This window comes from Narcine bancroftii, chromosome 8 (genome assembly GCF_036971445.1).
Source record: "Narcine bancroftii isolate sNarBan1 chromosome 8, sNarBan1.hap1, whole genome shotgun sequence".
Classification (NCBI taxonomy): domain Eukaryota; kingdom Metazoa; phylum Chordata; class Chondrichthyes; order Torpediniformes; family Narcinidae; genus Narcine; species Narcine bancroftii.
Genome location: NC_091476.1, coordinates 174,208,048 through 174,221,591, shown reverse-complemented (window position 1 = coordinate 174,221,591; position 13,544 = coordinate 174,208,048). Strand labels below are relative to the sequence as shown.

General features: G+C 42.1%; 1 protein-coding gene across 3 annotated transcripts in view; it reads left to right on the top strand.

The window, feature by feature from the left end:
• The window catches only part of LOC138741584 (mitogen-activated protein kinase kinase kinase 5), a 202,778-nt gene that overhangs the window by 48,197 nt on the left and 141,037 nt on the right, over positions 1–13,544 (top strand). For all 3 annotated transcript variants that reach the window (XM_069895866.1, XM_069895865.1, XM_069895867.1), the window contains exon 5: positions 4,800–4,968. In XM_069895866.1, coding sequence (XP_069751967.1) covers positions 4,800–4,968 — 169 coding nt within the window. The remainder of the gene's footprint in view (positions 1–4,799; positions 4,969–13,544) is intronic.

The window sequence follows — 13,544 nt, the reverse complement described above, 5'->3', positions numbered from 1 at the left end:
TTCAAACTAATTCCAGAGGAAAGATAGCATCAGGATGGAGGAATTGGGTGCCAGAAGAATTGGCAGAAATAAATAGCCACAGTACATAAACATTTTGGACAGCATTATACTGTAATGATTATAATATTTGGGGGAATTTGGTAAGATTTAGAGTAGGTCACATACATACACACATTTTAAAACAGATCTTATTTGAAAGACTGAAGAAATATTGCAGGATCTCTGGAGAATGCGAAGTACATTTCACAAGTAGGTATTAACTGAACTGACATCATAAAATGAATGACCATTGTTTGGAACTGGAGCCAGGATAGCTACAAGTACCCTTTCTGCAAAGTGCTCACAGAAAGGTCACTTCTGGGTTTTGTTTATACTTAAGATAACAACTTGAGCAGAAGGAAGAATTCCTGTTCTTTGCTGAAGAAGGTGGGGGTTTTGCAAGTCACATGAGTCACATGCTTTTTACTGGAGTCTCAGTTGGGGAGAGAGAGAGAGATCACAAGCTCTCTCAGTCAGAGTGTGTGTGTGGGACACTGAACAGTGCAATCCAGGAAGAACTGATGAAAAGTTCCAAAGCAGTGGATGGGTGGAAGTGCGATCTGTCTGATGTTTCTCTTGGAATAAGAGGAACAGAGTGGAGCTCTGTCGTAACCTGAAAGAAAGAGGTTACCATCTGAAAAACCCTGATGGGGCAAGTTTCATCAGCAAGATATTGAGGTGACTAATGGCGGTACCTCAGTTGTGGAAATCCTGGAACAACAAATCTCTCTGCAAACCCTACAAGAACTTTCCTGAGCGGTAAACATTTACCTTTCAAGCACCAAAGCCTGGTGAACTTTGTACCTGTTAAATTCTGTGCACAGTAGAAGAATTGCCTGCAACCAGAGAACTTGGAAGAAGGAGACGTGAGATTGAACTGTGAACCAAAGAACTTTTCTTGAATTTACACACACACATTGCATACATGTGCTCTTAGAATTAGAAGGGGGTTAATTTGGCTTAGTATAGCGATTAGTTAAGTATAGAGTTAAGTTAAAGTTTAATTTTATTTTCATGTTTGAAGTTGATTAAAATAACTTTTGTTTTTAAAAACCACTTGGTGAATGTTTACTGCTCCTGGTATTGGGGTCCTTTGGGCTCATAACAATACTGACAGTACAAAAAAAATCAGTTTATAGTGCAGTTATGTAAACACAGGAAGCATGTTGGTAAGCAGAGGTGTAACTTCTTCAGCATGATGCTGAAACAAGCCATGAAAGACCTCAACAATGAAGACGCTGTTTACATCCGGTACCGCATGGATGGCAGTCTCTTCAATCTGAGGCGCCTGCAAGCTCACACCAAAACTCACGAGCAACTTGTCCGTGAACTACTCTTTGCAGACGATGCCGCTTTAGTTGCCCATTCAGAGCCAGCTCTTCAGCGCTTGACGTCCTGTTTTGCGGAAACTGCCAAAATGTTTGGCCTGGAAGTCAGCCTGAAGAAAACGGAGGTCCTCCATCAGCCAGCTCCCCACCATGACTACCAGCCCCCCCACATCTCCATCGGGCACACAAAACTCAAAATGGTCAACCAGTTTACCTATCTCGGCTGCACCATTTCATCGGATGCAAGGATCGACAACGAAATAGACAACAGACTCGCCAAGGCAAATAGCGCCTTTGGAAGACTACACAAAAGAGTCTGGAAAAACAACCAACTGAAAAACCTCACAAAGTTTAGCGTATACAGAGCCGTTGTCATACCCACACTCCTGTTTGGCTCCGAATCATGGGTCCTCTACCAGCATCACCTACGGCTCCTAGAACGCTTCCACCAGCGTTGTCTCCGCTCCATCCTCAACATTCATTGGAGCGACTTCATCTCCAACATCGAAGTACTCGAGATGGCAGAGACTGACAGCATCGAATCCACGCTGCTGAAGATCCAACTGCGCTGGGTAGGTCACGTCTCCAGAATGGAGGACCATCGCCTTCCCAAGATCGTGTTCTATGGCGAGCTCTCCACTGGCCACTGAGACAGAGGTGCACCAAAGAAGAGGTACAAGGACTGCCTAAAGAAATCTCTTGGTGCCTGCCACATTGACCACCGCCAGTGGGCTGATATCGCCTCAAACCGTGCATCTTGGCACCTCACAGTTCGGCGGGCAGCAGCCTCCTTTGAAGAAGACCACAGAGCCCACCTCACTGACAAAAGACAAAAGAAGAAAAACCCAACACCCAATCCCAACCAACCAATTTTCCCTTGCAACCGCTGCAACCGTGTCTGCCTGTCCCGGATCGGATTGTCAGCCACAAACGAGCCTGCAGCTGACGTGGACATTACCCCTCCATAAATCTTCATCCACGAAGCCAAGCCAAAGAAGAGAAGAGAAAAGAAGAACTAACCACATGGAATGACAAAGTCATGGCAACAAGAGTATGTGAATGCACGAGCAGGAATGAGTTCTCACTATTCCTGGAAACAAGGTGTTCAGCAAAGAGAGGGAAGGAGAGCGTTTAATATAGCAAAACTGGGTTAAGAAGCAGTCCTGAAATGGTCAGGGACAGAATCTCTTTATTCAGAGTTAAGAACTGGGACTATCACAAACTTCCACCTGGTGAAAATGACGTTGAGGAGAAAGTTTGAAGGAAATTAGAGAAGATAGGGGACAATGATGAACTGAATTCCCCTTGGTCAACCAGAACAGAAACAACAGATCAAATGCCCTTGTATGCTGTAACAATTCTCTGAGGCACATCGTGTTTGAGGAAACCTGATCACATTTCCTGTTGGCAATTAATTTATTTAAACCTATCACTCCACAAGGTACGAGATTCATGGAAACTACATCCACTTAGCAACTCTTGAATTTGTCGGTGAATGACCAAGTCACCTATAATCAAGGAAACCTAGAAGGAAGTATCAAAGCAATTAATGTCACAAAAGAAAAAGGATGAGGTACACAACTTGGCTGCTGAATTTACAAAAATGACCAACTTTAAGAAACAAGTCATTCATTGAAAATATCGTATAATTTGGGACAAACTAAGGGAATGTGGGGAATATCAAGTGTTGTGATCAGCTGGAAAGAATGGGAGAAGCAGATTCAGTGGCACATTCCAAAATTTAAATTGGAGAAATAATAGAGAAAAAAATATCTGAGGATGGAGAAACAGAAGGTATTAAGACCAATGGGGTTGCTCTTTCAAAGTATCAGCATTGATAGTGTGACCAGAATGGCTTCCTCTATAAGGTGAATTGATTTGTTTTACATTGGCTTCTGCTTGTTAGGCTGCCAAAACATTTATACTTGTAGGTAACAAGGCGATTCAGAGGATCATGTCTCTAAAATTTGGTTCAAATTGGTCAATGCTTGTTGGACAACAAGGAATATATAAAACTTTCCTTTTGCCTTCCTTTTGTGTGGAGTCTTTGAGGTTAAACAAGAAAGTATGGAGATGCTGGGGTCATGTGCAATACAAAAACGTGCTGGAGTAACTTAGCAGGTTGAAAATTCTAATTTATTGTCATAGAGTACATGCAATGGCTATACTTTGAGAGGAGAGTCGTTTTATCACAGAAGAGTCTCAAACAGGTGTACCATGGAGAGCATTCTAGCTGTCTGGTATGGAGGCCCCAAATCTCAGGACAAGAATAAACTCCAGAAGGTTGTTAACACGGCCTGTGACATCGCAGGCACCAGACTTCACTCCATCGAGGACATCTATGTGGTGGTGTCTTTAAAAAAAAAAGCAGCCTCTATCCTCAAAGACCCCCACCACCCAGGCTGTGCCCCTTTAACTCTGCTACCATCAGGAAAAAGGCACAGGAACCTAAAGATGAGCACTCAGCGACACAGAGATGGCTTCTTCTCCACTGCCATCAGATTTCTGAATGATCAATGAACCAAAGACACTGCCTTTGTGCAATACATAAAATAAATATTCAATAATAAATAATGTGCAAAATAAGTGGCCTTAAATGAGTCCCTGATTGAGTTTGTCATTGAGGAATCTGATGGTGGAGGGCGAGCAGCTATTCCTAAACCTGGTGATATGAGTTTTGTGGTACCCATACCTCTTTCCTGATGTCACCAGCGAGAGCAGAGTGAGTGCTGGGAGGTATGGATCATTGATGATTGCTGCTGCTCTCTAATAGCAGTGTTCCCTGTAGGTTTTCTTGATGGAGGGGAGGGTTTTGCCTGTGTCCACTACCTTTTGCAGGGCTTTCCCCTCAGGGGTCTTGGTGCCCCTATTCCAGACCATGATGCAGCTGGTTAGTACACTTCCCACTACACATCTGTAGAAGTTTGCCAAAGTTTTTAATGTCATACCAAACCTCTGCAGACTTCTGAGGAAGTAGAGGCGCTGACGTGCTTTCTTCATGATGACATTCGTGTGTTGGGTCCAGGAAAGGTCCTCTGAGACGGTGATTTCCAGGAATTTAAATTTGCTCATCATCTCCACCTCTGATCCCCCAATGATTACCGCATCATATGGTTCTCTGTATCCTTCAAGTAGTATATAGGCCATCCTATCGGGCATCACTGCCTTGGACCAGTATCAATATGAGTGAGTTTCCCCATAGATCACAGAACCTTTAACAGTGAAGCAGCAGAAAGCTCCCAGTGAAGAGATACAAGTACTTTGGATGCTTGAAGCTTAATATTGTCCAACTGGAAAAATATCCCTGAAGGATTAATGGACCTCCATTTATGAAGAGGCTATGATGTGAGAATTCAATAGAAGTAGCAGCACTGGAATTAGTCTTGTTTTCTTGCATGACTGAGGAATGGCCTTTTTATTTCCATTCTGCAGTGAGTATTTTCGGGAAATCATTCGGAATGACATTCGCAAAGCCAGGGAGATGTACAGTGGGAAGGAGCTGCGGGAAGCTCTTGCACGAATACAACAGCGTCTAGACAGTGTTGAGCTCCTGAGTGCGGACATTGTGGTGAACCTTCTGTTATCGTTTCGGGATGTACAGGTGCGTCAGCTGGTTTAGAATACCTGGACCAGCTAGGTTCTTGATTAGCCAGGGCATCAAAGGGTATGGGGAAAGGATGGCAGTGGGCCTGAGTGGGAAAATGGATCAGTTCAAGATTGAATGGCAGGGCAGACTTGATGGGCTGAATAGCCTATTTCTGCTCCTATGTCTTATTGAAGTCGGAAATTATGACCTATCAGATAATGCAGTCTGTTAACATAGCCCATTACATTTTAGGCTTATTTTGCAAGCTGTCAATGCATTTATGATTTAACTTTGGAAAAGAATAGGTTGTTCTTGCTGCTTGCTTTGCAAGGGACTATATATATTTACACACACGCCCCCTTGTAAAGATATAATACAATGTAAATATGTATAAATATTTTTGAATAATTTTTCACTTACAGTAAGCGAGATTACAGGACACTGTTCATCAATCTCACAGCCTGTGAGAAGGAGCAATTTCCCAGCCTGGCAGTCTTGATTTTGATGCTCTTGTACCTCCTTCCTGATAGATCAAAGATCCTTGGTGATGAATGGCAGTATTCTCTGAGTCCTATTTAAGCAATGTGACCTCAGCCGTTTTAATGATCCTTTATATTTTACCAGGGTCAGGTTCCACTGCAGGAAATTTGAACAGCATTTAATCTGATAAACCTGTGTGAACTGAGAGGGTTCTGGTCTTGTAGAAAGCAAGACCCTAATCTATGCCCTCTGGCATTATTGGATGTTTATTCCACAACCTTCAGCACTGAAGCACATTATATGGTTGTTATTGCATTGTGGTGCATTTACATAAAGACCATTTTCAGAATATTCCCTCCCCTTCCCCACTCCCCCTCTCTCATCCCAACTGAAATTTTAGTGTAAGCACAATGTTTGCATTTTGCAGATTATTTTTGTACATGCAACGTGTAAGACTTGAGATAGAATGGAATTTCTAGCGTTCTTCTTGCTGTAAAATAGCGAGACTTCTCTTGGCTGAACCAGATATTTTGTATCGAAGAAGTGTTGGATTGCACCATTGCCCCAGCAAGTTTCCCAATTTTTCCACACCTCCAACAAACATCTACAGAGTGCACCTAATCTCCAGAACCAGGAGGAAACTATTCAATGGACTGCAACTATATTGCTGAGACAAAGTCAGTCTGACCTGGTATTCCAGCTGGAGTGGGCAGACGCCGCAAAGCCATTGTCAACTTGTTCATCAAAACCTTCCGGGGAATGGGCTTCATGCTCAACATCTGCAAGAGATCGATCATCCACCAGCATGTTCCCGCTGGAAACACACCCCTTTGGAAAAGATGGATTGCTTCCCATGCCCTGGGAGTATATCTCAATTAAGGCAGACTTCAGTCATGAAATCCATTGTTGTCTTCAATGAGGACTTTAGTTTGTGGATGAATTGGGTACTGAAGATCAATGGCTCAGACTCAGCACAGGGCTAGGTAGGTATAATCCTAGCTTTGGAGTCCTGGACCTATTGGCATCTCAAGGTGTCAGAAAGGTAACAACACTCGTCTCTGCAAAATACTCCCAACTCAATGTCAGTATTCTCACCACAGCACTGAAGCCCCAATTGTAGTAAATTTGCCATATTGGGCAGGCTGCATAGCCTGTCTGACACCAGACTCCTGAAACAGGCATTCAGTTCTGAGCCCAGCATCCTCACTGACTCCTGGGAATCTCTGGGCCCTGTCACTGAAAGGAGAGAAGCAGTATTTGTGATGGTATTGAGAACCTCAGAACAGGAGCCCCACATAAATGATGAAAAGAGTGGACCCCTTCTCAGACTACCATCGACCCATCCCATCTGTGGAAGTGTTTGCAGTCCCAAGTCTGACTTCTGAGAAGATGACTGTCCAAAATAGAAATGCCAGGAGTACACCTTACTCCAGGCAGTTTCCAAAGTTGTGTTGTTATAGTGCAACGTGGTTGTGACACTCCAGGCAGTTTCCAAAGTCGTGTTGTTATAGTGTAACGTGGTCGTGACACTCCAGGCAGTTTTCAAAGTCGTGTTGTTATAGTGTAACGTGGTCGTGACACTCCAGGCAGTTTTCAAAGTCGTGTTGTTATAGTGTAACGTGGTCGTGACACTCCAGGCAGTTTTCAAAGTCGTGTTGTTATAGTGTAACGTGGTCGTGACATTCCAGGCAGTTTCCAAAGTCGTGTTGTTATAGTGTAACGTGGTCGTGACACTCCTGGCAGTTTTCAAAGTCGTGTTGTTATAGTGTTTTGGGCTGAAATTGGAGGAATGCAGTGGATAAATAAATACACTGAAAATCTCGAGGCTGAGTGTATTGACCTTAGAAAGCGAAGAATTGAAGCTGTTTTAAGGATCATAAAATATAACATTGGTAACAGTAAATCAGAATATGAATTTATTATCATGAACAAGTCACAAAGTTTGTTGTTTTGCATCATTAAACAAACAGTCATATTATAACCACCTGACAACAATAAATAAACAATAGTCCACAGAAAGTGGTTTTGTCTAGTGATCATTCAGGAATCTGATGTCAGTGGGGAAGAAACTGTCCTTGTGCCACTGAGTGCTCATCTTTAGGCTCGTGTGCCTTTTCCCTGATCGTAGCAGAAAAAAAATCTTAGCAGACTTACCAGGGAATCAAACCTGCCACTTTTGGCTGGTCTGTGAATGCAGAACCAACTATTATTGAAGTCTTATAACAACACTTAGAAATGATTGGAGAAAATCTCTGGCCACCTTCACGGGGAAATCAGAAACTTGCAGTCGACTGTGGTTTTCCCCCAATGGCCACATCCTAAGCATAAACTAAAAAGAGAAACTTATTCAACTGTGGTATTTAATTGATTAGTTGTTACACAAATGTTTCTTTTCCTTATTTGTAGTTTCTCAAATTAATTTTCTGCTTTATAGACTCTATAACTCATTGCAGAGCAGATGGATGAAAAGTTGATGGCCATCTGATTTTTTTTTAAAAACTGATTTCGTTTGTTTTTGTTTCATCATGGTCTTTTTTGAACACTTAGTAAACTTGGCTAGATTTCCAAGGCTAACCAATTCCTGTACCCTTATTGATCACTTGATCCAGTCACAATCACAGCAGTATACAACATTGCAAGCATAGGAAAAGACCATTCAGCCCATTATTTCTGTGCTGGTGTTTATATGGCACACTAACATAGAGCATTTCAGGATAAAAGACCCTTTGACCCCTCTAATCTGTGCCAAATTATTATTCTGTCTCGTCCCATTGACCTGTACCCAGACCATAGCCATCCATGTCGTTCCCATCCATGTACTTATCAAAATATGTTCACCACTTCTGCAGGCAGCTTGTTCCACACTCTCACCACTCTCTAGGTGGATAAGTTCCCAGCAGAGATTAGCACAGACTTGAAGGGGTGAATAGACTTCTTCATTATGGGATGATAAATAAATTAACTGAGTAAATACACCGCAGCCTCTGTTGTGAAAAAGTCTGTTGTGATTAAATCTCCTTGGTTCTGACATTATCTATGTAAATCTTTTTGGATGCTCTCTACTCTTTATATCGCAAGGAGACTAGAAAGATTAAAGTATTCTCAAGTACAGTGTGATAGACAAAAAGGTGAAGGTGTGGCGGCGCACTCTCTCATTACGACCGGTCCCGCGTGTCACACCATGTGGCAGGCCAGCCATGGGAAGATGGCGCTGTCGGTTTTCTCCCTGCCTGCACGCCTGGGGCAGCGATTATGACGTCACAATGCTCAGGCTGCCCTTAAAATGGCGCGCATTGAATTTGAATAAAAACGGTCATTAATGACTTTCAATATGGTGGCTGAGTCTTTCTTGGCTGTGTCCAGCTCTGCAATGGTGACCCTGATGCCTCTCTGGTCCCAAGAACATGGATCCAGCAGAGATCAACACCATTGCTATCAAACTGCCCCCCTTCTGGACCCATGGTCCAGTGGTTTGGGCAGGTGGAGGCGCAGTTTCAACTGAGGAACATTTCAGCAGACACCATGACGTTCTACCACGTCGTGAATGTGCTGGACGAAGAAACGGCAGCCAGGGTGGACGATCTAATACACAGCCCACTCACTGAGGGAAAATATCCTCCCCTCAAGAACCTGGTCCTTGGCACTTTCGGGCGCTCGTCTCAGCCGCGTGCCTCCAGGCTCCTGCAACTTGACAGAATTGGGGACTGCATACCATCGGCCCTCATGGACAAGATGCTGGTACTGGCAGAGGATCATAAACCTTGTTTCCTATTCCGTCAGATCTTCCTTGAGCAGATGACTGGGGACATCCAACTACTCCTGGTGGATGAGATGTGTAGAGTTCGTTGAAAGAATCAAAGACTTGTTGATCCAAACCAAGGCTTTTATTAGCAAAAGACAGGAGCTTGGCAAGGGATAAGGGGCAACTCAGAGGGGGGAACTTTTGGGGGTTAAGGTATTAGTGGATGTGGGAACTGCAGGGTTACTTTGTCTTAAATGTGTTATTGTACATTAAGTGTAATAAGAAAAAACTAAGATGAAAATGGAGAAAAGGGGGATGGAGGTGGCGAAGAGGTGGAAAAGAGGTGTATGCAAGATATAAGATGGCCATGTTAAACTATATGACTATAAACATTAATGGAATACAGAACCAAATTAAAAGGAAGAGGCTACTAAATTTATTGAAGAAAGAAAAAAATAGATATATCATCTGTGCAGGAAACGCATCTAACTGAAGCAGAACATAACAAACTAAAGAGAGACTGGGTAGGACACATAACGGCAACATCCTATAATTCAAAAGCTAGAGGTGTAGCCATACTAGTTAACAAAAATGTACCAATCAAAATAGAGGAGGAAATAATAGATCCGGCAGGGAGGTATGGAATGATAAAGTGTCAGATATACTCAGAATTTTGGAATTTGCTCAATATATATGCACCTAACGAGGATGATCAAAAGTTTATGCAGGATATTTTTTTGAAGATTGCAGACACACAAGGAAATATATTGATAGGAGGGGATTTTAACCTTAATTTGGACCCAATGTTGGATAAAAATGGACGAAAGAGTAGTAAAAAGAATAAAGTAGCCAAATTTATGGTTAAATCAATGCAGGAAATGAAACTTATGGATATATGGAGGAGGCAACACACAAGAGAGAAGGAATTTTCGTATTATTCGAGTAGGCACAAAACATACTCAAGGATTGATATGATTTTGTTGTCAGCCCATATACAAGGGAGAGTTAGGAAAACTGAGTATAAAGCTAGATTGTTATCAGATCATTCACCCCTATTATTGATAATAGTACTGGAGGACATCCCACCAAGAACATATAGATGGAGGTTAAACTCCATGCTACTTAAAAGACAGGAATTTAGGGAGTTTATTGAACGCCAAATTAAAACATATTTTGAAATAAACACAGGATCAGTGAAAGATAAATTTATATTAAGGAGCGCATTGATAGCCTTCATTAGAGGGCAGATAATAAGTTATGTGACTAAGATGAAAAAGAATTACAATCGGGAAATAGAACAGCTGGAAAGGGAGATAGTAAGTAGAAAAAAGGAATTAATGAAAAAGGATGATATAACGAAAAGGAGAGAATTGGCGGACAAAAAAATTAAATACGAAACATTACAAATGTACAAGGTTAGGAAGAAATTATTCCCTTGTTTAATTTGGCTTGGTCACCATGTGTACTACTTTTTCCTGTTTATGCAAACTGATTCAGTGAGAAGCTGTGATATTGTGGCACTAACACCGGATGGCAGGCCAGCTCTCCTTCTGTGATTACAGAACTCTTGAGCAGGCTGTCAAACCGGTTTGCAATCTCTCTGTATGGAACTTTCCTCAATGCAAAGCTGGCAGGATGACAGGTTCCTGGATTTGGAGAACTCAGCAGCTGCAATCATTGAGTCAAAAAAGCCAAAAGCAAAGTGCACTGAACTGTTGATTGTCATGTGAACCAAGATAGATTGAGATTTTGCTTGCTATCCAGGTAAGTTAACCTATCCGTGCATATGACAGTTAGGTTAGCGGTGTTTTGGCACAGACTAGAGGGGTCAAATGGCCTGTTTTCTATGCTGTAGTGTTCTTTCTTGGTAGCTGTAATGAACCTGTGCCATGCTGTCAGTCTTTCGCTGTGCTTTGTCTGCTCTACTGACATTGAGAGTGTATTATCTCTACCACTAAAGACACTCCCCTTGCCTATAACTGTGAACGCACCCATTATCATTCATTATTGTACTACTGATTTTCTACTAATAAAAGCCATGATTCCTGGTTAACTACTGTAAGGAGTTACCCTGTACAGGGCTGTAACAAGATGTGAATGCATCCTTGTACTTACAAGATAAGAGAGACATTGATGGATTGAGAGGCAGGAAGCTAGCAGGGAAAGGATAGCAACAGTTTTAGTCATTGGACAAGTAATGATATGATGATGTTCTAAGCATGTATCCAAGGGTATAAAAAATCACCATTTTGCTGATAACGGCAGAATGCATTCTCCGACTAACATGGTTAGTTGCAAGTGTTACAATCCGGTAATAAAGAACAAAGAACCCTGATTTCGACTCAGTCTGGTGTTTGTCTCACTCATTCATGAACAAAGCAGACCTAACACTACACAGCCTTTGATTTCTTCATTAACTGGCACTTGAGTAGCATGGTTTTAAAAAAAAAAGCAGTTAGTGGAACGCTATTACTCAAAACGGTCAACCAGTTTACCTACCTCGGCTGCACCATTTCATCTGATGCAAGGATCGACAAAGAGATAGACAACAGACTCGCCAAGGCAAATAGCGCCTTTGGAAGACTACAAAACAACCACCTGAAGAAACACACAAAGATCAGCGTGTACAGAGCCGTTGTCGTACCCACGCTCCTGTTCAGCTCCGAATCATGGGTCCTCTACCGGCATCACCTACGGCTCCTAGAACGCTTCCATCAGTGCTGTCTCCGCTCCATCCTCAACATTCATTGGAATTACTTCATCACCAACATCGAAGTACTCGAGCTGGCAGAGTCCGCAAGCATCGAATCCATGCTGCTGAAGACCCAACTGCGCTGGGTAGGTCACGTCTCCAGAATGGAGGACCATCGCCTTCCCAAGATCATGTTCTATGGTGAGCTCTCCACTGGCCACCGAGACAGAGGTGCACCAAAGTAGAGGTACAAGGACTGCTTAAAGAAATCTCTTGGTGCCTGCCCCATTGACCACCGCCAGTGGGCTGAATTCGCCTCCAATCGTGCATCTTGGCACCTCACAGTTCGGCGGGCAGCAACCTCTTTTGAAGAAGACCACAGAGCCCACCTCACTGACAAAAGACAAAGGAGGAAAAACCCAACACCAAACCCCAACCCACCAATTTTCCCTTGCAATCATTGCAACCGTGCCTGCCTGTCCTGCATCGGCCTTGTCAGTCACCAAGGAGCCTGCAGCAGACGTGGACATACCCCTCCATAAGTCTTCGTTCGTGAAGCCAAGCCAAAGAAAAGAGATTACAGGTTCTTGTACAGTAAACAATAATGGTAAACTCATTGAACTAAATTAAAAGATACAACAAATTCTGTACAAAAGATTGCTAATTGTTCACAGTAATATTTTGGTATTTATACATATGCATGAAGATTCTTATTTTCAACCAAACAGATACTTTATTAAATAAAACAACTATGATTAAACAACATTAAATTAAAAGAGATAATAAATACCAGTACAAAGGATAGTTTGGGTGGCCCAATTAGCACAAGGTTATACAGTGTCATTGACCTGGGTTTGAATTTGCCACCGTCTTTAAGGCCGAGGTGACCAAACGTTTTTGGCTGTGGGCCACATACATAAAAATATAAGGAGTCACAGGTCAAGCAATATTCAGCCTGGGAATTTTCAACAGGTTACACTGCATGAAAAGTGGTGATTTTAGACTAGAAAACCCCTGTTCCATTGAAAATTCATTTTCTATCGAAATAACTAGACGAAACGACTGAAGTTTAACTATTGACATTACAGTAGTTTATTGATGTGCCCACATATTATAGTGGGCACTTCTGCACCTGCTGCTCTTTAATTTAAATGAATGCAATGAAACTCTTTAAAATTCTCATTCAAAAGGCAGTGCAAAATAAAAAGAAAAGATCAAGAAAGAGACAAGGTCATCTCCAACATTCCTCCACAACTGTATTCTCAGTGAATACAGTTCATAGCCCAAGTGACCATGTTAATGATTATAATGCAATAAGTACATATGTAGTTAGGCTATAACAGATAACAGATTCCTTACAAATCAAACAAACACACTTCCCCATAACTTCTGTGAAAAAATATTAATTTCCCACCATGTCTGAAGTTTTCAGCACTTCGTTGCTATTTTCTGTCTTTTTAGTTCTTTAATAAACTCATGTAAACTATTTTTTTCAAACTGAGATAAATGTTTTCATAGATGAGTAACATTGCAACAGTCAGTCTAGTAGTTTTTCAAAATGGCAGTGACATCTATTGTTGTAACTCCGAAGTGCAATGTATGTACAGTGCAATTTATTGTTAAAATTCATGGTGAGAAGGTGACCCCTGGCTTAATTGTGGCCCCTCCTCATCTCTG